The 22,150-nt window shown below is 40.0% G+C and overlaps 1 protein-coding gene across 1 annotated transcript in view; it reads right to left on the bottom strand.

Annotated features, from left to right (window-relative positions):
* Positions 1–466: 466 nt before the first annotated feature.
* nol8 (nucleolar protein 8) overlaps positions 467–22,150 on the bottom strand; it is a 43,059-nt gene continuing 21,375 nt past the window's right edge. The window contains exons 11-17 of the mRNA XM_048547627.1: positions 20,330–20,480; positions 19,028–19,111; positions 16,844–17,142; positions 7,856–7,991; positions 6,602–6,669; positions 6,368–6,450; positions 467–1,033 (exon numbers count right to left, since the gene is read on the bottom strand). Of these exons, the coding sequence (XP_048403584.1) occupies positions 980–1,033; positions 6,368–6,450; positions 6,602–6,669; positions 7,856–7,991; positions 16,844–17,142; positions 19,028–19,111; positions 20,330–20,480 (875 nt within the window). The 3' untranslated portion in view covers positions 467–979. The remainder of the gene's footprint in view (positions 1,034–6,367; positions 6,451–6,601; positions 6,670–7,855; positions 7,992–16,843; positions 17,143–19,027; positions 19,112–20,329; positions 20,481–22,150) is intronic.

The following is a 22,150-nucleotide window of genomic DNA, read 5'->3' as shown; positions in this document are numbered from 1 at the left end:
TAACTTTTAGTTGTCTGGACTGGGGAGAAAGCAAATCAGTATCTTTAGAGGGATGCTCACAAACACTCCCACTACCTATTTTCAAAAACGTCCTTCTCCTCACTGTATGTTCACTATTTGAATGGAGACGAGTGAAGTTTCTTGTGATCAGGGTAGTCATCCTAGAGAATAATAATATATAGCAGATGCTGGATTTCTGAAATAAAACAAAATGCAGCAGCAACTCATTAACTGTGCAATCAGAAACAAGACGCAATGTTTCAAGTTCAGTATAATGGTTTGAAGTAGGTTGTGCCAGGTATGCTAAACTTCTCTGGCGTTTATTGTTTTCACCTCCTGGAGAATAATGCTATTAGAGAAAGTTTCCACTTTTCTCGTATATATATTCGAGGTTTGGGAAGTCAAATGAAAAGCTTTTCTAAAGTAAACAGATTCACTCAAGACTGTAATCAAGACTGCGTCAACATATTAGACAAAATAACTTTATTTCCTGTTTTACAAAAATGAAGTGCATCGTCATTCAAAAATGACGAGCTTTAACTCCTTTTCCATCAGAATATCTGTAATTTTCAATATTTTTTCAGCAGTTTTCCCTTCCTACACCAATTGTATGAAGTTATGGAGAAGAGATCTATTTTTATTCCTTTGTAATCCCGGTCTACAACCCCGAAATGTACAAGAGTAACAAGCTGATCTTTCCCACCTTGTGTGGAAGAAGTTTGTCTCGCCTCAAACTGCTCAGTCATTTCAATTAAGATAATTGCCTTTTGAGAAGTATCACAACATGATAAAATGTAAATCTGTTGTGTCTCACCAACTTATGGCAAGTAGAATGGGTAACGATTTTAAGAGCTACAATAATAATACAGCCTTCCAAAATGGGCAAACACAAATATTCTGACATTCATTTCGAAAATTAGTTTTGCCTGAATTGATAGCATTTTGCTCCTGAACAGGAATTCGTCAACCGAATACAGATCTACTGCTTGGCCTTTATTTTCCTTTTTGCTTCTCTGTGCTTCTTTCGGTACTCCTAAAACAAAAAGAAGATAAAAGATGCAATACCTTTGAAAATATTATTTGAAGTGCTAGATTTCAGAGAAGAGATCTATTTTTATTCCTTTTTCATCCCGGTCTACAACTCGGAAATGTACAACAGTAACGAGCTGATCTTTCCCGCCATGTGGGGAAGAACTTCTTCATTTAGGTCTACATACGAATGACATAAATCATTCGAAGAGACACTGTCTCTAATCAAGGTTGGGCTTACAATCATACAGTATTAACTGCATCTTTGTTGGCTCTCTGAAATTGACCTCTTTCTTCTACATTAAGAAGAAAATCAAATATCTATTCACTTTCCTTCAAGACGCCATTATGGAATTTATTCAAGCGATAACATGGTGTGAAGCTGGATGAACACAACAGGCCAAGCAGCAGAGGAGCAGGAAAGTTTGACGTTTCGGGTCGAGATCCTTCTGCAGAAATGGGCGAGGGGAAGGGGACTCTGAAATAAATGGGGAGAGGGGGAGGCGAATAGAAGATGGATAAAGGAGAAGATAGGGTGAGAGAGTAGACAGACAGGTAAAAAGAGGCGGGGTTAGAGTAGGTGGGGAGTTAGGGAGGGGCTAGGTTGGTCCAGGGAGGATGAATACTGAATAATCAGATTTAGCAGGATTTCAATCCAGCATGAATTACAGCATGGTCCAGGTTAAGGAGGCAGGATGAGGATGAGGATAGTGGGTAGGAGACGGGGGTGGGGCTTGAGGTAGGAGGAATAATTAGGGAGGCGGGGACTAGCTGGGCTGGCTTTGGGATGTGGTCAGGGGAGGAGAGATTTTGAAGCTTTTCGAGTCCACATTGATTCCCTGGGGTTGCAGGGTTCCCAAGCGAAATAAGAGATGCTGTTCCTACATCTTTCGGGTGGCATCATCGTGGCAAAGCAGGAAGCCCAGGATGGACATGTCGTCCGAGGAGTTGGGTGGGGGGAGGGGGAAGAGGAGGAGCAGGTGTTGAAATGGTTCGCGACTGGGAGGTGTAGCTCTTTGCTGCGGACATCCAACGCATCATCCTCCGACATTTCCGCCATCTGCAATCCGACTCAACTGCCAAAGATATTTTTCCCTTCACACCCCTATCTGTTTTCCGGAGGGACCACTCTCTCTGCTGCTCCCTTGCCCGCTCCACACTCCCCTCCAGCCCCACCACCTTTCCCTGCAACTGAAGCAAGTGCTACACCTGCCCTTATACCTCCCCCCCCCCAGGCCCTAAGAAGATTTTCCAAATCAAACAAATGTTCACCTGCACATCTGCTAACGTGATATACTGTATCCACTGTTCCTGCTGTGGCCTTCTCTACATCGGGGAAATTAAGCGGAGGCTTGGGGACTGCTTTGAGGAACAACTTTGCTCAGTTCACAACAAACAACTGCACCTCCCAGTCGCAAACCATTTCCACTCCCCCTCCCATTCTCTAGATGACATGTCCATCATGGGCCTCCTGCAGTGCCACAATGATGCCACCCGAAGGTTGCAGGAACAGCAACTCATATTCCGCCTGGGAACGCTGCAGCCATATGGTATCAATGTGGACTTCACCAGTTTCAAAATCTCCCCTTCCCCTACTGCATCCCTAAACCAGCCCAGTTCGTCCCCTCCCCCCACTGCACCACACAACCAGCCCAGGTCTCCCCCCCCCCCACCAACTGCATCCCAAAACCAGTCCAACCTGTCTCTGCCTCCCTAACCTGTTCTTCCTCTCACTCATCCCTTCCTCCCACCTCAAGCCGCACCCCCAGCTACCTACTAACCTCATCCCACCTCCTTGACCTGTCCGTCTTCCCTGGACTGACCTATCCCCTCCCTACCTCCCCACCTACACTCTCTCCACCTATCTTCTTTACTCTCCATCTTCGGTCCGCCTCCCCCTCTTTCCCTATTCATTCCAGTTCCCTCTCCCCATCCCCTTCTCTGAAGAAGGGTCTAGGCCCGAAACGTCAGCTTTTGTGCTCCTGAGATGCTGCTTGGTCTGCTGTGTTCATCCAGCCTCACATTTTATTATCTCACACTGTGTTATCTCAGGTTCTCCAGCATCGACAGAGCCTACTATCTCTATGGAGCGTATTCAAGAGTTATTCTGCTCGAATGGGATTGGGGGTTTTGAAGGGGATGTGAGGTCATGTTGGAAGACCAATCTAAGGTTATTAAAATAATATGCGAGTGCATTATATTTATTTTAAGCTACTCCTCAGGTTATACACACAAATATCGAAGCTTGAAAATGAATAAGAATCCAAGTGAGACAATCACATGCTCCACCATGCAGCTGATTGAAGAGTTCATGGTCCTAAATCTGTCAAATACTGAATAATCAGATTGAGCGGGATTTCAATACAGCATGAATTACAGGCCTTGGAATAAGCAATTACATTCCATGTTTAAAAGCCAACAGAGTCAGAGTCATACAGCATGGAAACAGACCCTTCGATTCCACTTGTCCATGTCAACCAAATATCCCAATCTGATCAAGTCACATTCACCAGAATTTAGCCCTATTCCTCTGAACCTTTCCTGTTTATATAGCCATCCAGGTCCCTTTAAATGTTATATTTATACCCACCTCCACACTTCCTCTGGCAGCTCATTCCATACACGCACCACCCTCTGCATTGAAAAAGTTACCCTTCAAGTCCTTTTTAAATCTTTCCCTTTTCACCTTAAATCTACACTCTCCAGTTTTGGAGTCCCCCCTCTGGGAAAAAGACCTTGACTTTTACCCTATTCATGCCTCTCAGATTTTGTAAACCTCAATTAGATCACTCCCTCAACCTTCGACAGTCCAAGGAGAAAAGCTCCAGCCTATTCAGCTTCTCTGTTAACTCAAACCCTCCAGACTCGGCAACATCCTTGTGAATTGTTTGTGCACACTCTCAAGGGTGACCAGAATTGTATGCAGTATTCTGAATGAGATGTGTACACGAGGAAATATTTGAGGAAGCAGACATAGAACATACTGCTGCCACTGGGCATTGGTGGTAGATGTTTGAAAGTTTGTGGCTGTGGTGCCAATCAAGCAGGTTGCTTTGTCCTAGACGGTGTCAAGTTGTTAAGTTTCGAGTGTTGTTGGGGAGTATACTAGCACTCTCCTTGATGTGTGCCTTGGAGATGGTAGACAGACTTTGTGGAGTCAGGAGGTGAGTCCCTCTCTGCAATTTTCCTAGACTCGCACCTGCTCTGACAGCCACAGTATTTATACAGTGGCCCAAGGCATCAGACTTCCTGCTCCTCCAATGCAGCTTAGCCTGTTTGCTCATCCAGCTCTACACCGTGTTATCACAGTATTTATAGAGCTAGCTCAGTTCAGTTCCTGGTGAGTGGTAGTTCAGGATGTTGATAATGGGGGATTCAGCGATGGTAATGTTACTGAGTGCCGAGGAATGATGGTGAGATCTTCCCTTGTTGGCCACTGCTTGGCACTTGTGTCACAAATCTTACTTGCAAATTGTCAGCCCAAAGCTGGATACTGTCCAGGTCACACTGCATTTATGATTCATTTAAACGTGGATTGCTTCAGTATTGAGGACTTGTGAATGTTGCTGAACATGACTTCTAACACTCTGATCTCATATGTTGGGTGACAACATTAAGTTCGGCACATGTTAAGAAAGGGTAAATGGGAACAGAAAGTTTTACATTAAAAACATTAAATGAAGTTTGGTGTGGACAAGTATGAATCATCCATTTTGGACCCTTAGAAGACTAGATCGGTGTATTTTCTAAATGGCAAACTGACAAATCCAAGCAGAGGTATTTTTAGGGGTTCAAGTACTGCAGTCAGTCACTTAAAACTGGTGACTAGGGTACAAAAATAATTTAAAAGCTTTTGAATGTGACTTTATTTCAAAAGGGCTGCAATGCAAAGGAGTGTATCTTATGTTTACAGCTATCAGAGCCTGAGTAGACCATATCTGGGAGTCCGTGTTATCTGACACTGGCGCATACACACTGTACACCACTTTAAACAGCATGTGCATAAATACTGTGGGGATGTGGTGGCAGGTGGTGAGAGGAGGGATGCAGATGATGGTGGCAGTGGTCAAGAGATGGGGAGTGGGGGGGTGGTTCCTGGGTCCTCTTCAGATCTCACTTTGGGGATTCCCCTCTAGCCCCTCTCCCACCACCGAACATACAGTTCAAAAATCGCACGAGCTTCCCTGCTCCCATCGGTACTGTATTTGTGCATGGTGTCACATGTAAAGACTACTTGACAGTCATGTTTGGCAATGTGTGCCTGCACATTGCATGTTGCACAGTTACCTGCAGTTGGCTGTATCAGTAAACATTGTCCACCTGGAATCTACATTCAGATATCAGCATTGCATTTCTGGAAGGGTACAATGACCTTAGAGAGAGTGCTGCATATGCTCACCAGAATGTTACTATGTTTAAAATGTTTAATTTATAGGTAAAGCTTTTAAAGACAAACATTCTATTTCATTAAATATAATAATCACAACTTTAATTGTTCAAATGTTTATGGTTAAAAAATTTTTAAATTCATTTGTGTGATTGGACATTGCTGGCTGCCCAGTACTTATTGCCCATCCCTAGTTGGCCTTGGTGGTGAGCTGCCTTCTTGAACCGCTGTAAGTCCACCTGCCGTGGGTTGAGCCACAATGACATTGGGGAGGGAATTCCAAGATTTTGACAAAGACAGAGAAATTTTTTCCCTGGTGGAGAATTCAAAACAAGGGTAAAAAGCAGCAGTGGTAGCGGCTAGTGTCCCTGCCTCTGAGCTAGGAGGCCCAGATTTCAATTCTACCTGCATCAGAGTGTAGTAATATCTCTGAACAGGTTAATTAGAAGATATGAAAATAGAGCTCACTCATTCAGGGCGGACATGAGAAAGCAATTTTCTACACACAGGTTGGTGGAATTTTTAAACTCTCACCAAAATGTTGAAGCTGGGGCAATTTAGTTCAAAAAAAGAGACTGACACATTTTTGTGTAGCCATGGTATTAAAATGGTTGTTAGACTAAATTTAGGAAGATAAAACTGAGAAAAAGATCAGCCATGGTTTAATTGAATTGCAAACTGGATTTGAGGTTTGCTCAAACTCAACCGGTTTAACAGCTTACTCTTATTTCTGTCTTGCTTGAAATGCAGTAATAATTGAATGTTAATAATAACTTGCCTATTTTTAACAACATTTTTCAAACCCAAAATTCATTTAAACATTATTACAACTTTGTAAATTTACACATGGGATTTTGATTGCCATAACAGTATAATTAAGCACCAAATCGATTTTCAGTCAGTCAGCTGTTTGGCATGCGTACAAAAGGAGTTATACATGAAATAATTTACCTCAATCAGCAGAGTTCGCTTTTCTTCCCAGTTATTTTTTTCTTCTTCAAGATCTGTAGTTCGACAAAATAGCTTTGGGCCTTCTAACAGCAACAAAGTAAAGTGAGATTTACTGAGTCACAATCTACTTATAATATCGACAGTAGAATACCAATGACATAGAAGAGGAAATAAACCAAAACAATACTGCATCTTAATTCAATAACATAGTCTATTTTATATCACTTGTTTTACCTTTCAGCCTTTGGTCATCTTTGAAGAAGAAAAATAGATTTGCATTCTTCTCAGGAAATGTTACCACCCTGGAAACAAAAAGTACAAAATAAAAGTCATTGAAGTATGCAAGAATTTAAATGACTGTCACTTGTCATCTAACTGGTTCATTCTCGAGGCAGGGCCTCTACCAAGGTGCACTGTCAACCAACTAGCACATGGTTTGCATACAGTATTAAAGAGGAGTTTCCCTTTACATTGATATCCTTGACAAAGTCCAGCTGAGCATTGTTGAAGCTTTCATCTTGCAAGTGTCTTTTTATCAACAGTACTCACAGTGCCAAGTCATTACTTAAATAAGATTTCCTAATTTTAATTAAAACATCATTAACAGAAGCCCTTAATCAAGATAGACATGATAAAACATAATTTTAAAAATGATCAAAGACATGATTAAAAACTGAGTCAAATATTGTTGATTCTGGAAAGATGAACACAACATAATTTGTTTTGCAAACAGTCAAATGTTGTTTTGCAACTATTACAAGAAATGCACTGCTCCTTGTACACTTGGATTATCTATACATGTGCGAGTTCAGATTCTAGTCTTCACTTGTATTTAGTTTAAGTGGTTGAAAACAATAACAGTTGTTGCTGTCCATGATAAAGTTAATCATCAGGCTTTATTTATTAATATTTACTGTAAAAGTTGATGTTTTTTCTCTCTCATAGAAGTTACAATATTTGTTCAATCTGGTCAGATTAAAAAGAACAGTTGTCGAAGATGCAAAGCTATTTCATTTATGCTAAATGCTTTTTAATAAAAGCTGCAGCAGTATTTCCAATGTATCACAGGAAGGTATCTCATGAAGCTTCATTTGAAAATTTAGATTTTCATTATTATTAGTGACAAAATCCATGCATCACATTGGTTCTATAACTTAATTGTTTCAATCAAGTCTGGGTTTTGGTGAGTAGGATAGATGCAGGTAAAAGTCAAGATTAAGCAAATTATTAAAAAGTACTTTTTGCATGTAATTTCTAACCCATCTTAGATTGTGTGTTGGATGGGTCTAAAACTCAATACCGAGTTTAATTTCAGATAAATTCTAAAATGTTATTCAATGTCAATTAGCTCGCTCTAAACACGTTCCTTAATATCACAGACATAACATTGTTGTGTGTCTCAGACTGTACTCCGTTTTACATTGGTAAAAATGTTTCAACAAAAGATTCAATTAAATTCCAATTTAAATAGCGTAAGGTTGGCTTTACTTTTCTTCTGTGCTATTTTCACAATTTTCCAAATCTTTCTCTTCATCATCATCATTTTCAGAGGAGCTGTCTTTAAATCGAGGATCTTCTTGCCATGGAAATGCTGTCATATTCCTTGATTCAATCTGATAGAGTTCTGAAACAGTAAAAATTGAAAGAAAGAATTGCCATTTTCAAACGTAAAATATTCACTATGCGGCAAAAAATAATTCTTACACTTTGTGTAAGAATTTTCACTATTGTACTATGGCAAATTCCCAAATCAGCTATTTTCCTGGACAGGGCAAGACAAATGGGAGAACTCAAACAGTTTTTTTTTGTTGTAGGGATTCTACTTTCAATTAACTATCGTCAGATCTCAACTAGTGCCACTGTGAAAATAATTGCTCATAGGCATGTGAATAAGAGAGGACTCTCCAGATATAATGTTATTTCCACAGCCATGTAAATGAACACATTGAGAACCAACCTGAATATATAAAGTTGAGAGGAGGAAAGAAAGCAAACATGTGCAGCAGATGGATGATGAAAGCAAAAGGCAAGTAGCTAACATAAAAGGAAATGAGGCTGTTGACTTGCTCACCAAGCAGGCTTGTTTTTGTTCAGACGTTTTGCCACCATGCTAGGTGACATCATCAGTGGTGCCTCTGATGAAGCAATGTTATACTACTCAGCTTGGAATTTATACCGTCCGTTATGTGAGTACTGTCATTTCCAGTTTTGATCTGTATAGGTTCGTTTATGGGGTCCAATTCTATATGTTTGTTGATTGAAGTATGGGTGGAGAACCATGCCTCTAGGAATTCCTGTCTGTGTCTCAATTTTTGGCTTCAGCAACTGTTATTACTTTGTCCCAGTTAAATTGATGGCCTTCCTTGTGTGAATGTATATATATTAAGGATTATATCTCCTTGATGTCTGAATGTACAGATTTGGCAAAACATATTGATGAAGGTAGAGCAGTAGATGTAGTGTACATGGATTTTAGCAAGGCATTTGATAAGGTTCCCCATGGTAGGTTCATTCTGAAAGTAAGGAAGCAGAGGATTCAGGGAAATCTGGCTGTCTGGATACAGAATTAGCTGTCCAATAGAAGACAGAGGATGGTAGTAGATGGAAAGTATTCAGCCTGGAGCTCGATAACCAGTGGTGTTCTGCAGGGCTCCATTCTGGGGCCTCTGCTTTTTGTGATCTTTATAAAATGGCTTGGATAACAAAATGGAAGGGTGGGTTAGCAAGTTGGCTGATGACACGAAGGAATTGTGGACAATGTGGAGGGCTGTTGTAGGTTGCAACTGGACATAGACAGGATGCAGAGATGGGTAAATAAATGGCAGATGAAAATTAACCCAGAAAAGTGTGAAGTGATTCATTTTGGAAGGTCGAATTTGAAAGGAGAATACAGGGTTCATGGCAGAATTCTTGGCACTTGGAATACTATGCTCAGTTCTGGTAGCCTCACTGTAGAAAGGATGTGGAAGCTTTAGAGAAGGTGCAGAGGAGATTTATGAAGATGCTGCCTGGACTGGAGGGCAGGCCTTATGAGGCAAGGTTGAGGAAGCTAGGCTTTTCACATTGGAGCCAAGGAGGATGAGAGGATGACAGGATGACTTGGTAGAGGTGTACAAGATGATGAGAAGCACAGATAGAGTGGATAGCCAGACACTTCTCCCCAGGGCAGAAATGTCTATTATGCGGGGTGTGGAGGGGGGCATAATTTTAACGTGATTGGGGGAAGGTTTAGGGGAGATGTTTGAGGTAGGTTTTTTTTTTAAACACACACGAGTGGTGGATGCATGGAATGCATTGTCAGCAATGGTAGTAGAGTCAGATACATTAGGGACATTTAAGTGGCTCTTGGATAGGCACATAAGTGATAGTAAAATGAAGGGTATGCAGGTTAGTTTGATCTTAGATTAGGATAATACGTTGGCACAACATCGTGGGCCAAAGGACCTGTACTATGCTATATTGTTCTATGTTCTATATCCATAGCAAAAGGCTGGTAGGAGGACAGTTGAGAGGAATGGGGGCCAAAAAAAAAACAGAAGGAAGATTAACACTTCAGGCATCAAGAGGCAAGGCTGTGATTTCAAATACTTTGCATCTGCCTTTCCTACAAAGGAGACCATGGCAAAAGGAAGGAGAGTTTAAAATTGATGCAGAGTTGGTAATGGATAAACTATTGGTATTTCAAGTTGATAAGACACCAGGACTGGTTAAGATGCATCCAAGGATGTCGAAGGAAATGAGAGTAGAAACTGCCAAGGCACTGACAATCATCCTTCAAGCTTCCTTATATCCAGGGAGGTTTGGAAAATTGTACACCATTATGTCCCTGTCCCAAGAAAAAGGTTCTAAAGGCCAGCTAAGTAATCACTGGCCAGTCAGATTAATTTCAGTGGTGGGGAAGCTTCTTGAAACAATTATTTGAGCTAGATTTGATAGTCATATGGAAGCATGTAGATTGATTTGAAAGAGTCAGAATGATTTTGTTTAAAGAAATTGCATATAAACTCACTTGTTGGAGGTTTTGAAGAATTAAGAGTGAAGCATGATGAGGGGATGACTGTTGATATGGTACTTACAACTTTCAAAAGGCATATGAAAGGTGCCATGCAACAGACTGGTGATGAGTATTGTAGACAAAACAAATGGAGTAAAAGGTAAAGTAACAATGTGGTTGCCAAATTCGCAGGTGTAGAAACAGAGTAATGGTTAATGAGTATTTTTCAGGTTGTAGGAAGATTTGCAGTAACGTTCCAGGGGTTGGTATTGGAGCCCTTGCTTTTTGCATTATAGAGTCAAAGTATTACCTCATGAAAAGGGACCCTGCATTAGTCATCAAGCAACTGTCGATTCTTGTTCCATTTTCCAGCACTTAGCCCGTGGCGTTTCAAAAGTATAGAAGGCTATGATAGTTCTTGTCACTTCACCACTCTCTGGGTGGAAAAAAAAATCTCCTCTAAACCAACTAGCACTTTAAGTTAAATCTTATGCCCCCTAGTTACTGATCCCTCCCCTAGGGAGAAAGGTTTCTTTCTGTCTATTCTATCTCAGCTCCTCATAATTTTGTACACCTCAAATCAGGTCCACCTCAGCATTTTCTGCTGTGCAGGTAACAACCCATCTCAGCTCTCGCATAGCTAAAATGCTTCAGACCAAACATCATCCTAGTGAATCTCCTCTGCACACTCTCTCCTGCAATCACAAGTTTCCTACAATGTAGTGACCAGAACTGAACACCAGCTGTGGCCTAGACAATACCTTAAACTGCTCCATCATAACTTCCCTGCTTGTATTCTCTGCTGTCTCAACTAACAAAGTTGGGAAAGGTTTAAGTTAGTGTGGCAGGGGGAAGAAATAGGGCAGGGGATGCAGAAATGGAGGGAGAGGTAGAAAGGAGGGCAAACATGACTAAGAACAGGTGAGAAAGTGCTGTTAAGAAGAGCAGGGGAGGTGGTCTGAATTGAATGTATTTCAATGCAAGACGTATAATTAGCAAGGTGGATGAACTCAGAGCTTTGGTTAGTGGAACTGTGACATTATTGCAATTATGGAGACTTGTCTGAAAGAGGGACAGGATTTGCACCTGAATGTCCCAGGATTTAGATATTTCAGGTGTGATAGAAAGGAAAGTAAAAAGGGTGGGGGCATTGCATTACCGATAAAGGAGTATCTCCCAGCTGTACTGAGGGAGGATAGATCAGAGAACTCATGCAATGATGCAGTACGGGTAGAATTCAGGAATAGGAAAAGTGAAATAACATTGCTGGGGTTACGTTACATGTCTCCCAAAAGCAAATAGCGGAGAGAATTTGTGGACAGATTTTGCAAAGATGTAAAAAACAACAGGGTTGTTGCGACGGGTGATTTTAACTTCCCTCGTATTGACCGAGACTCACTTCCTGCTCAAGCCTTGGATGGAGCAGCATTTGTCAGGACCATTCAGGAGGGCTTCTTGACACAGTATGTAATAACTCCAACCAGGGAAGAGGTTACATTGGGCCTGGTTTTAGGAAATAAACCTGACTAGGTGAGTGAAATTTTCAGTCGGGGAATTTCAGGAGTAGTGACCATAATACCGGTGAGTTTTACGTTATTCATGGATAGGGATAACAGCAGTCTGTGGGTTAAGGTGTTAAATTGGGGGAAAGCGAACTATAACAACATTAGGCAGGAATTGCAGGGTGGTGATTGGAGGCAGCTGTTTGAGAATAAATCCACATTGGACGTGTGGGACTATTTCAAACAACAGTTGACAAGAATTCAGGAGCAGCACATTCATGCAAGAATGAAGGATAGGTGTGGAAAGTTACTTGGACCTTGGATGACTAAGGATGTTATAACCATGGACAAAAAGAAAAAGGAAGCATATCTAAGGTCTCGGAGGATGGGAACTAACAAAGTCCTTGAAGTATATTAGTAAAATAGGAAAGAGCTTAAGCAAGGAATTAGAAGGGCTAAAACAGGTCATGAAAAGCTGTTAGCAAAACAGGATTAAGGAGAATCCCAAGGCTTTTTATACATAAATAAAAAGCAAAAGGGTTTCAGAGAAAGGGTTGGCCCACGCAAGTACAAAGGATGGAATGTACACGTGGAGTCAGAAGAGCTATGTGAGATCTTAAACCAGGGAGAAGGAACTGGTGGAGGATGATCTCAGTGAAGGGAGTATCACATTTCTAAGCCAAGTTGCAATGAAAAAGTAAGAGATGTTGCACATTTTAAAAAGCATGAAGGTATACAAGTCCCCAGGTCCTGATGGGATCTATCTCAGAATATGGAGGAGGCAAGAGAACAAATTGATGGAGCAATGATAGGCATCTCTGCATCCTCTTTGGTCACAGGTGAAGTCCCACAGAACTGAAGAATAGCTAATGTTGTCGCATTGTTAAAAGAGGGTAACAGGGATAATCCATGAAATTACAGGCTCGTGAGCCTCATGTTAGTGAGAGGGAAATTATTGGAAAAGGATTCTGAGGGACAAGGTCTGTAAGTATTTAGAAGCAAATGGACTGATTAGTGATAGATGGCATGGTTTTGTGCAGAGGAAGTTGTGCTTCAGTAACTTGATCAAGATTTATTTGAGGAGGTGTCGAACATGATTGATGAGGGAAAAGCGGTTGATATTGTCTACATGGACTTCAGTAAAGCCTTCGACAAGGTCCCTCAAGGCAGATTAGTGCAAAAGTGAAGTCACTGGTATCAGGTTGAGTTGGCAAGATGGATACAGAACTGGCTTAGTCATAGGATACAGAGAGTAATGGTGGAAGGATGCTTTTTGGAATGGAGGGGTGTGACTACTGGTGTTCTACAGGGATCATCTGCTGTTCATGATCTACATAAATGATTTGGAGGAAAATGTACCTGGCCCAATTACTCTGTTTGCAGACGACACAAAGATTAGAGAACTAATGGACATAAGGAGGATTGTCAGAGGATGCAGCAGAATACAGATGTGTTAGACGCATGGGCAGAAAATGGCAGATTCAGTTAAATCTGGCCAGATGTGAGGTGATTTATTTTGAAAGGTTAAGTACAAATGGGAATTATATGGTGAATGGCAGAACCCTTAGGAGTATTGATATACAGAAAGATCTGGCTGTGCTGGTCCACAGATCACTGAAGGTAGCCGCACAGGTAGATATAGTAGTAAAAAAAGACCAATGACACTTTTCCTGCTCCTCTGATGCTGCTTGGCCTGCTGTGTTCATCCAGCTCTATACCTTGTTACCTATGACATGCTTACCTTCGTTGGAAGGGGCATTGAGTGTAAAGATAGGCAAGTTGTGCTGCAGCTTTATAGAACTTCAGTTAGACCACACTTGGAATATTGTGTACAGTTCTGATCACCACATTATTAGAAGAATGTGGATGCTTTGGAGAGGGTACAGCAAAGGTTTACCAGGATGCTGTGTGGTGTGGGGGACTTTAGCTATGAAGAAAAGATTGGATAGATTGGGTTTGAATGCAGGAGGTTGAGGGGTGACCTGATGCAAGTTTATAAGATTGTGAATGGCATGGAGAGAGTAGAAAGTATGAGGCTTTTTCCGAGGTGGAGGGGTCAATTATTAGGGATCACAGGTTCAGGTCTGAGTTGGGGGGTATGTTTAAAAGAGTTGTGGAAGGCACGTTTTTCACACAAAAGGTGGTGAGCGCCCAGAACACGTTGCCAGAAGCAGAATCAGCAGCAACATTCAAGAAGCACCTGAGTGAATACATGAATAGGAAGGGATTAGAGGGATACGGATCCTGTAAGTGAAGATGGTTTTAATATGGAAGGGCAAATGTGCCGGCACAGGCTTGGAGACCAATACCTGTGCTGTGTTATTCTTCGCTCTAAAGGCAGGTATTCCATATACCATTTCAAACCCCCTCTTCAACTTTCCTAAAGCTTTTTCAACTAACCCCTTGCACCTTCTAATGTCTCTAGGGCTTCTGGTATTCTGATATGTACATATATATAAATGACGTTGATCTTGGTACATAATAGATAATTGCAAAGTTTGCAAGAAACACAAAACTTGGGAGAAGTGGAAACTGTGAGGAAGACAAAATGGAACTTCAAAAGAACATTAATACTTGGTGGAGTGGGCTGATAGCTGGCAGACGAAGTTCAATGTGAAGGAGTATGTGGCGTTCAAAGAATGTAGAGATAAAACCAAGGTTAATACTCTAAAGGGTATGCAGGAGCAGAGAAACCTGGGTGTATATATACATTAGTCATTAAATGTAGCAGGAGAGGTTGAGAGTGCTGTTAATAAAGCATACAGTACTCTAAGCTTAATAAACAGGGGCACACAGTACAAAGGGAGATTATGATGATCCAATGTGCAGGGTCACAGAGCATAGACAAGTGATTGGCACAAAGTTAAAATGCTCAAAAATTGGTGCTGAAACAATGGGCTGGAAAGCATTGTTCTCCATCGTAGCAATTTTGTAATGCTGTGATACAAACATGTTAGTGTTTCAAATGACAGAAATTATTTTCAACAGTGCAGACTTCGCAGTTGTAATGACAATGTCAGTTTTTACAATCATAACAACTATTAAACTGAAGAAAACCTTTTTGCATCATTATGCAGGCAATTAAACTTGGAAAATCAGTTGATATTATTGCTGATTTCTAGCCCCTCCAGTGTGTGCCATTGAAGTCCTACTGGAAGAAAATCTTTCGAAATCACTTCAATAATCATGAACTTTAACTTTACACTAGTCTTGTTCTAAAAATGCTTGGAAGCACCATAATTATTACTGAGCCAGCTCTTTGGCTCTGGAGAACTTAATTCATATTTGTAGATTGTCAAATCTCATTACTACGCTGAATTTGAAAAATAATATAAAACATTTTCAAATTTCAGCTTCTTCATTAAACCTGCGATAAGAGCATGATCATTATTTTGCTTCATGATTAAGTAAAAGATAAGCACTGCTTTCTGCTTCCATATTTGCTCTGAGAGAATTCTTAAATAGTCTTGGCTGCTTATCTTCTTTATGACTTATGTTGCTGAATGTCTGACCATCTCCTTAAGCTGAAGGAGGGATGAAAATTATTTTGTCACGGGAAAACCTGTGCCACCGAGGTCACAGGATTTTTGTGCGAAGTTTTCTTTGAGATTAAAGGTGCTTTCATATAATCACTGTCATCAAAATTCATGCACGTATCAACAGCATGAATTCATAAATAATAATATTCAATCCATAGTCTGATAGTCGTAGAATATATATTCCTTACTAACATACCTATTCTGAATCGTCTCCTTGAATTTCCTTCATTGTACTCTCCAAACCTTCTCAAGCTTTACACCTCTGATTCACTGGTTGGTATACCTTCCTTTAATACATCATCAATAAAAGAAAGCATTCATGATTTACTTTTATATTCTGGGTGTTATTTTGCTTTGCATTCTTCCTTTTGAAGACAGCTTGGCGATGCTTTTTGTTAGATGTTCAATATTCTGTCCAACCTTCTATTTCCTATCCACTGACCAGTCTGCTTCAAGTGTTTTGGAGTGTCATATTCCAAATGAAAGGAAGTAAAATGGTCTCAGTTCAATGTGCATTGATTTCTCATCCAAACTACACAGGTTTTGGTAGATTTTTGTAGCTGCTGCTACCCTCCTTAAAATCCTTGAGCTTCTAGAAAGGTCCCTTCAAGATGGTAATTAGCAAATCCAATAAATTCAAAAAGGGACAGAGACAGAAAGAAGCAAACTACAGGCCAGTTAACTTGACATCTGTCATAAGATAACTGCTGAAACCTATCATAAAAGTTATAGCAAGGCACTTAAAAAAAATCTTTAGGCAAATCAGGCACAGACAACATGGTTTTGTGAAACAGAAATCACGTTTGACAAATTTACTGGCGTTCTTTGAGGAACTAAAGAATCAATGTGGATAAAGGGAAACATGTGGATGTATTGTACATAAATTTTCCAGAAGGCATTTGACAAGGTGCCATATCAAAAGTTATCATGCAAAATACGAGTTTCCGGTGTATAGGACAGAATATTGGCATGGAGAGTTGATTGGTGAGCTGGTAGAAGACAGAGTGTAGAAAAGGAGAAAGAGAAATGGGATCATTTTCAGTTTGAGAAGACATGATAAATGGTACATCCCACGTTCAGTATTGGAGCCTAAATGATTTATAATTCATAACAATGGCTGAGCATGACTGCTAAATTTTAATGGCAAAGATATATCGGAAAGAAAGTCTCTGGAGTCGGACAAAAAATTGAAAAGTACTATCACAGCTTCAGAGTTGACAACTAAGACTGATTTTTGTGCCTGACCAGAAGGAGTTTTATTGGAATTCTAACTGACGAATATATCTTGGGTCCCTCAAAGCTGAAATTTGCTATCAAATGCAAGATATTCCTAACCTTGTAAGCGATTAGCAAATATGTTCAAAACAATATTATCAGTGCAAAATAAATGCAAACATTTCTAGTCTGTTGTTCCAACAGTAGTCATAAGAAACAACTTTACCTGGTTTTTGGCTGTTACAAGTTGCAGCCTCAAAGAATGAAAATGTAAAACCAGCCGAATCTTCTTTTGGATTACTATGAGACATACAATCAACAGTGTGCTGGAATGCCCGAGTCTCAGTAGACTCAACAGGTTGATCTTGAACCTGACTATTATCTTTCACGTCCCATTCTACTTCTTTTCCTTCGGCCTCAGAACCAAACATTTCTTTCAAGTTTGCATTAACTTCATAATAGATTTCTGCTGATACGTCTGGTAGCTTTTCAGCTTCTTCTCTCAGTTTTCTTCTTTCTTTTTTGCTGCAATGTTTATGAAATAAGTTAAAACATAATTTGTCCAAGATATTTACCAAATTATCTTTCATTCATGATATACAAACCTCAAATCAGGTGTCTAAAGTTAATGAGTATTCACGTTCAATTTCTAACACACGGTCTTGAATGATACAATAAAAAAGAAATCTGTTGATCTCAATGGGGCTGCTGAGGCACTTGCCACATGTTTAGCAGACTTGACTCTCTTTGACAGTAATGACTGCTTGCCTTGGGGAGGAACATGCAAGGTTATACAACATATAAAAGATTTTGACAAATTGCACATTGCTGATGGTTTCCCATATCAGATGACCAGAAGTGCCAGAAAAGTGCATTCTGACAAAAAAAGTGACTAACAGGAGCTTTATGGCTGCTGACTGAACTGCTGAGTATTTCCAGCATTTACAATTTCTGTAATTAACGGTTGTAACTGTTTTTCAACATTTCAATTTCATAAGGCACCTATAGGTATCATTTCTAACAGGGAAAAGTAATAAAGAATTTTTGAAAACAGAATCTTAAAGTTAGTTTTATTCCCAATATTTGCACTCTTCTTTATCGACTTTTGAAGAATATTCTCTTTTCTTTCCCAATAAAAGTTTCTATCCAGTTTCAGCATTGATTTCTTTCCTATTTCTCATTGTCTCCTGTCATCTAATACCAAGTAATTAAATTAATTGGCCAAAATAACTAGACACAAAACATCTGTTAACTTTATTTCATGGGTGATGACAGACATGGAAACATGGCTCTTTAATAAAGTCAATAAACACAAATGCACTCGTCACATCACAGAAACTGCTTCAAATTTCTTGAATGAGTATACCAGAAATTTCATTAACTGATATACAATAATAAGAGAGTAGGTATTTGAAATTTGAAATTTGACATTTGAGGGCATTATTATTCGTGATGGAACCATGATAATCAGGGCAGCAAAAAGATGCAGAGATTTCAGCCTTTTACTTCTGAAGACGTTTACAGAGAGAGGAAGGGACAAGTAAATGGGAGGACTTGTCTAAGTTTTAAAATCATGGCAAATGGTACTTTGTGTGTACCAATGTTTCAAATTGGCACAAATTTAAACAGGACACAAAATACACAGTCATCCAGCAGAATACTATCTGATGGTGCTGGAGGTATTAAAGAATAGTGAAACCTCCACTCGATTTTCCAAAGATTGATGCAACTCATTACAACTCTAATATGTCGGCAAACTGCATGATTTACATTGTGCTCCATTGATTAATTTGAAGTAAATTATCCTTTATAATCAAAAAGATGCAGAAGTCTGAAAATCGTAGCTGTAGCAAATCACGCAGGGAATTGTATCTTTGACTCTGAAATGCACTATATTATTAAACACAGACTCAAGTAAAACAATTCTTCTAGTGAAAGCATCCTCAGCTGCAGTTTCTCCTTCATGTGGCAATGCCAACGAATATTGGCAACCCTACATATCCTTGTGAAACTTTTGAACAGATTGACTGGGAGGGATGAAAAAAGTAACAATCCTATTTGCTCAAATCCAACTCACAACCACAAAGCTTCCACACTTTACTATTCTGCAGCATAATATTTTGGATCCTTGGTGCGTTATCATACACAATTTTTATTTAATTTGGCAGGAAAGACTATCTCCATAGTGTTGTGCCAGTGCATCAAGGCTGTATGTTATCATTAAATACTGCTTTTTTCATATATCACAACTGAATGACAACATTGTTAAACATTCTGAACTGTCACAAAGGCGAACTACAGAAATGCAAAGTTACATTATTATAGTTGAAAATAAAATGGGTGGCTGATTTGTATATTATTATAGATTATCATGCATTACATCATATGGCTTCAGCAAAACAAAAAATACCTTTTTGGCTTGGATTCATCTACCCTGCTTTCATAGCATATGTGATCTTCTCTTGTAGGATCATATCGTAGAGCAGAAACATCTCTGAAAAGAAACATTTCGGAGCAAAGTATTGATAGACATCCAATTTAAAAATACAGCAGATGCTTCAAATGTCACATTGCAAACATACTAGTAATATTAGTACCAGCAAATATGGGAGTTAAAAGCATAACTTCAGGACAGATTATGTAGAATGATAAAATATAGCAGTTGCAACATTTTAAAGGAAGAGTGCTGGTCTGAATATAAAGATGTAGAGTGCGGAACCAAATCTTCATATTGATATGAAGCTTGTACATAATTATGAGGTGCTAGCGAGTTTTGAGAAGATTTGTAGCTCAGGTTGAGGTTCCGGATATGAGTTTGCTCGCTGAGCTGGAAGGTTAGTTTTCAGACGTTTCGTCACCATTCTAGGTAACATCATCAGCGAGCCTCCGACGAAGCGCTGGTGTTATGTCCTGCTTTCTATTTGTCAAAAAAAGAACAGGAAATGACATCACCAACGCAGGAAATGACATCACCAACCCAAGGAAATCTAACCAGATAAATAGAAAGCGGGACATAACACCAACGCTTCGTCGGAGGCTCACTGATGATGTTACCTAAAATGGTGACACAACGTCTGAAAACGAACCTCCCAGCTCAGAGTGCAAACTCACATCCAGAATTTTGAGGTACACTGTGGAACCTAACTCTCCAATGTAAATGAAGCTTAGTTTAAAAATGCCCAATTCACAACGGATAACTGAATCACTTTATAAATCTATTGCAATTTTTAATCTTTTCAGAAAACTGGGTGTTTCCATCCATGTTCTTAGAACAAGTTGAGGATAAAAACTAGTATCAGAGATAATAGGAACTACAGATGCTGGAGAATCCAAGATAATAAAATGTGAGGCTGGATGAACACAGCAGGCCAAGCAGCATCTCAGGAGCACAAAAGCTGACGTTTCGGGCCTAGACCCTTCATCAGAGGAAAAAAAACTGTTTGCCAGATTGCAATTCACTGCCTGCAATTTTATAGAGATTTTGATGAAAATACCTCACATTTTGCACTAACCTTACCACTAAATTTTATCAACAGGTTGAGAGAGAAATCGTGTGACATTGGTCACTGACTAGCAGAATTATCATTTCTTAAAAGCTAATCAGAAATCAGTCATAAAGGAAAAGCTGTGATTTAGTTTATGAAATAAATCATTTTAGGCAGTGACCAGTTCTACATGTACATACAAATTAAACTCATTAATGAATACAAACTTGAATTTTTTGAATCGCCCTTGTTCTTTCCTGAGTTCAGACTTTTCATCATCAGCTTCAATAACACTCTGTAAGATGTTCAGTGTTCTCTTTTTTTCATCAGCAAACTCTTCATCCTCAGAATTTTGGCCTTTATCTGTAACAGATTCTTCTGCAATATAAAAAGAATCCTTCTACAAGATGCTGTTGAAAATAAAGTGGTCTTCATCTGGCATTCAAAGACATGGCAAGGATTAATAGATAGAGATTAGGAGGTTGAACTTTGGCTAAACATTGGTCTTCATTTTCACTCTGCATTCCCTCAGTTCCTGACTGGGGTTCTGCTCTTCCCATCACCACCCAAAACATAATATTGCTCTTTGATAATCTTAGATTTCCAAAAATCTATGTCTCCAATGCTTTGTAATACATGCAATTGTGAAATTCAGGTGATAACTATGTGCCCCGACCAACTGTTGCATGTTTCCAGACAAGAAATGGAATTGCTGGCATTCACAAAACTGTCATTTTCTCATTGTCTTATACAAAGTCCACAATGCCTACAGAAGGTTGGCAAGAAGATATGGCATCACAGATTCACACTGTGGTGCCGCTCCTTTCTATGGTAGGGATCTGCTTCAGAAATTCTTTCCCAGATTTTCCATAGCAGATATCACAAACCTGTTTCCAAGGACTGAATTTCTCAAACAGCATTGCACCTGTGATTTTTTGCCAAGGCACTTTAACAAATATACTTACCTAGAACATAGAACATTACGGCACAGTACAGGCCCTTCGGCCCTCGATGTTGTGCTGACCTGTCAAACTGATCTGAAGCCCATCTAACCTACACAATTCCATGTACGTCCATATGCTTGTCCAATGGTGACTTAAATGTACTTAAAGTTGACGAATCTACTACCGTTGCAGGCAAAGCGTTCCATTCCCTTACTACTCTGAGTAAAGAAACTACCTCTGACATCTGTCCTATATCTTTCACCCCTCAATTTAAAGCTATGCCCCTTCATACTCGCTGTCATCATCCTCGGAAAAAGGCTCTCCCTATCCACCCTATCTAACCCTCTGATTATTTTATATGTTTCAATTAAGTCACCTCTCAACCTTCTTCTCTCTAATGAAAACAGCCTCAAGTCCCTCAGCCTTTCCTCCTAAGACCTTCCCTCCATACCAGGCAACATCCTAGTAAATCTCCTCTGCACCCTTTCCAAAGCTTCCACATCCTTCTTATAATGCAGTGACCAGAACTGTACACAATACTCCAAGTGCGGCCACACCAGAGTTTTGTACAGCTTCACCATAACCTCTTGGTTCCGGAACTCGATCCCTCTATTAATAAAAGCTAAAACACTGTATGCCTTCTTAACAACCCTGTCAACCTGGGTGGCAACTTTCAAGGATCTGTGTACAAGGACACAGAGATTTCTCTGCTCATCTACACCGCTAAGAATCTTATCATTAGCCCTGTACTTTGCCTTCCGGTTACTCCTACCAAAGTGCATCACCTCACACTTGTCCGCATTAAACCCCATTTGCCACCTCTCTGCGCAGCTCTGCAGCTTATCCATGTCTCTCTGCAACCTACAGCATCCTTCAAGACTAGCCACAACTCCAACGACCTTAGGGTCGTCTGCAAATTTACTGACCCATCCTTCTACGCCCTCATCCAGGTCATTTATAAAAATGACAAACAGCAGTGGACCCAACACCGACCCTCGCGGTACACCACTAGTAACTGGTCTCCAGGATGAACATTTCCCATCAACTACCACCCTCAGTCTTCTTTCAGCAAGCCAATTTTCTGATCCAAACTGCTATATCTCC

The sequence above is a fragment of the Stegostoma tigrinum genome, chromosome 11, assembly GCF_030684315.1.
Source record: "Stegostoma tigrinum isolate sSteTig4 chromosome 11, sSteTig4.hap1, whole genome shotgun sequence".
Taxonomy (NCBI): Eukaryota; Metazoa; Chordata; class Chondrichthyes; order Orectolobiformes; family Stegostomatidae; genus Stegostoma; species Stegostoma tigrinum.
Note: the sequence above shows the minus strand (reverse complement) of the source record. Positions and strands in the feature narration are given on the sequence as shown.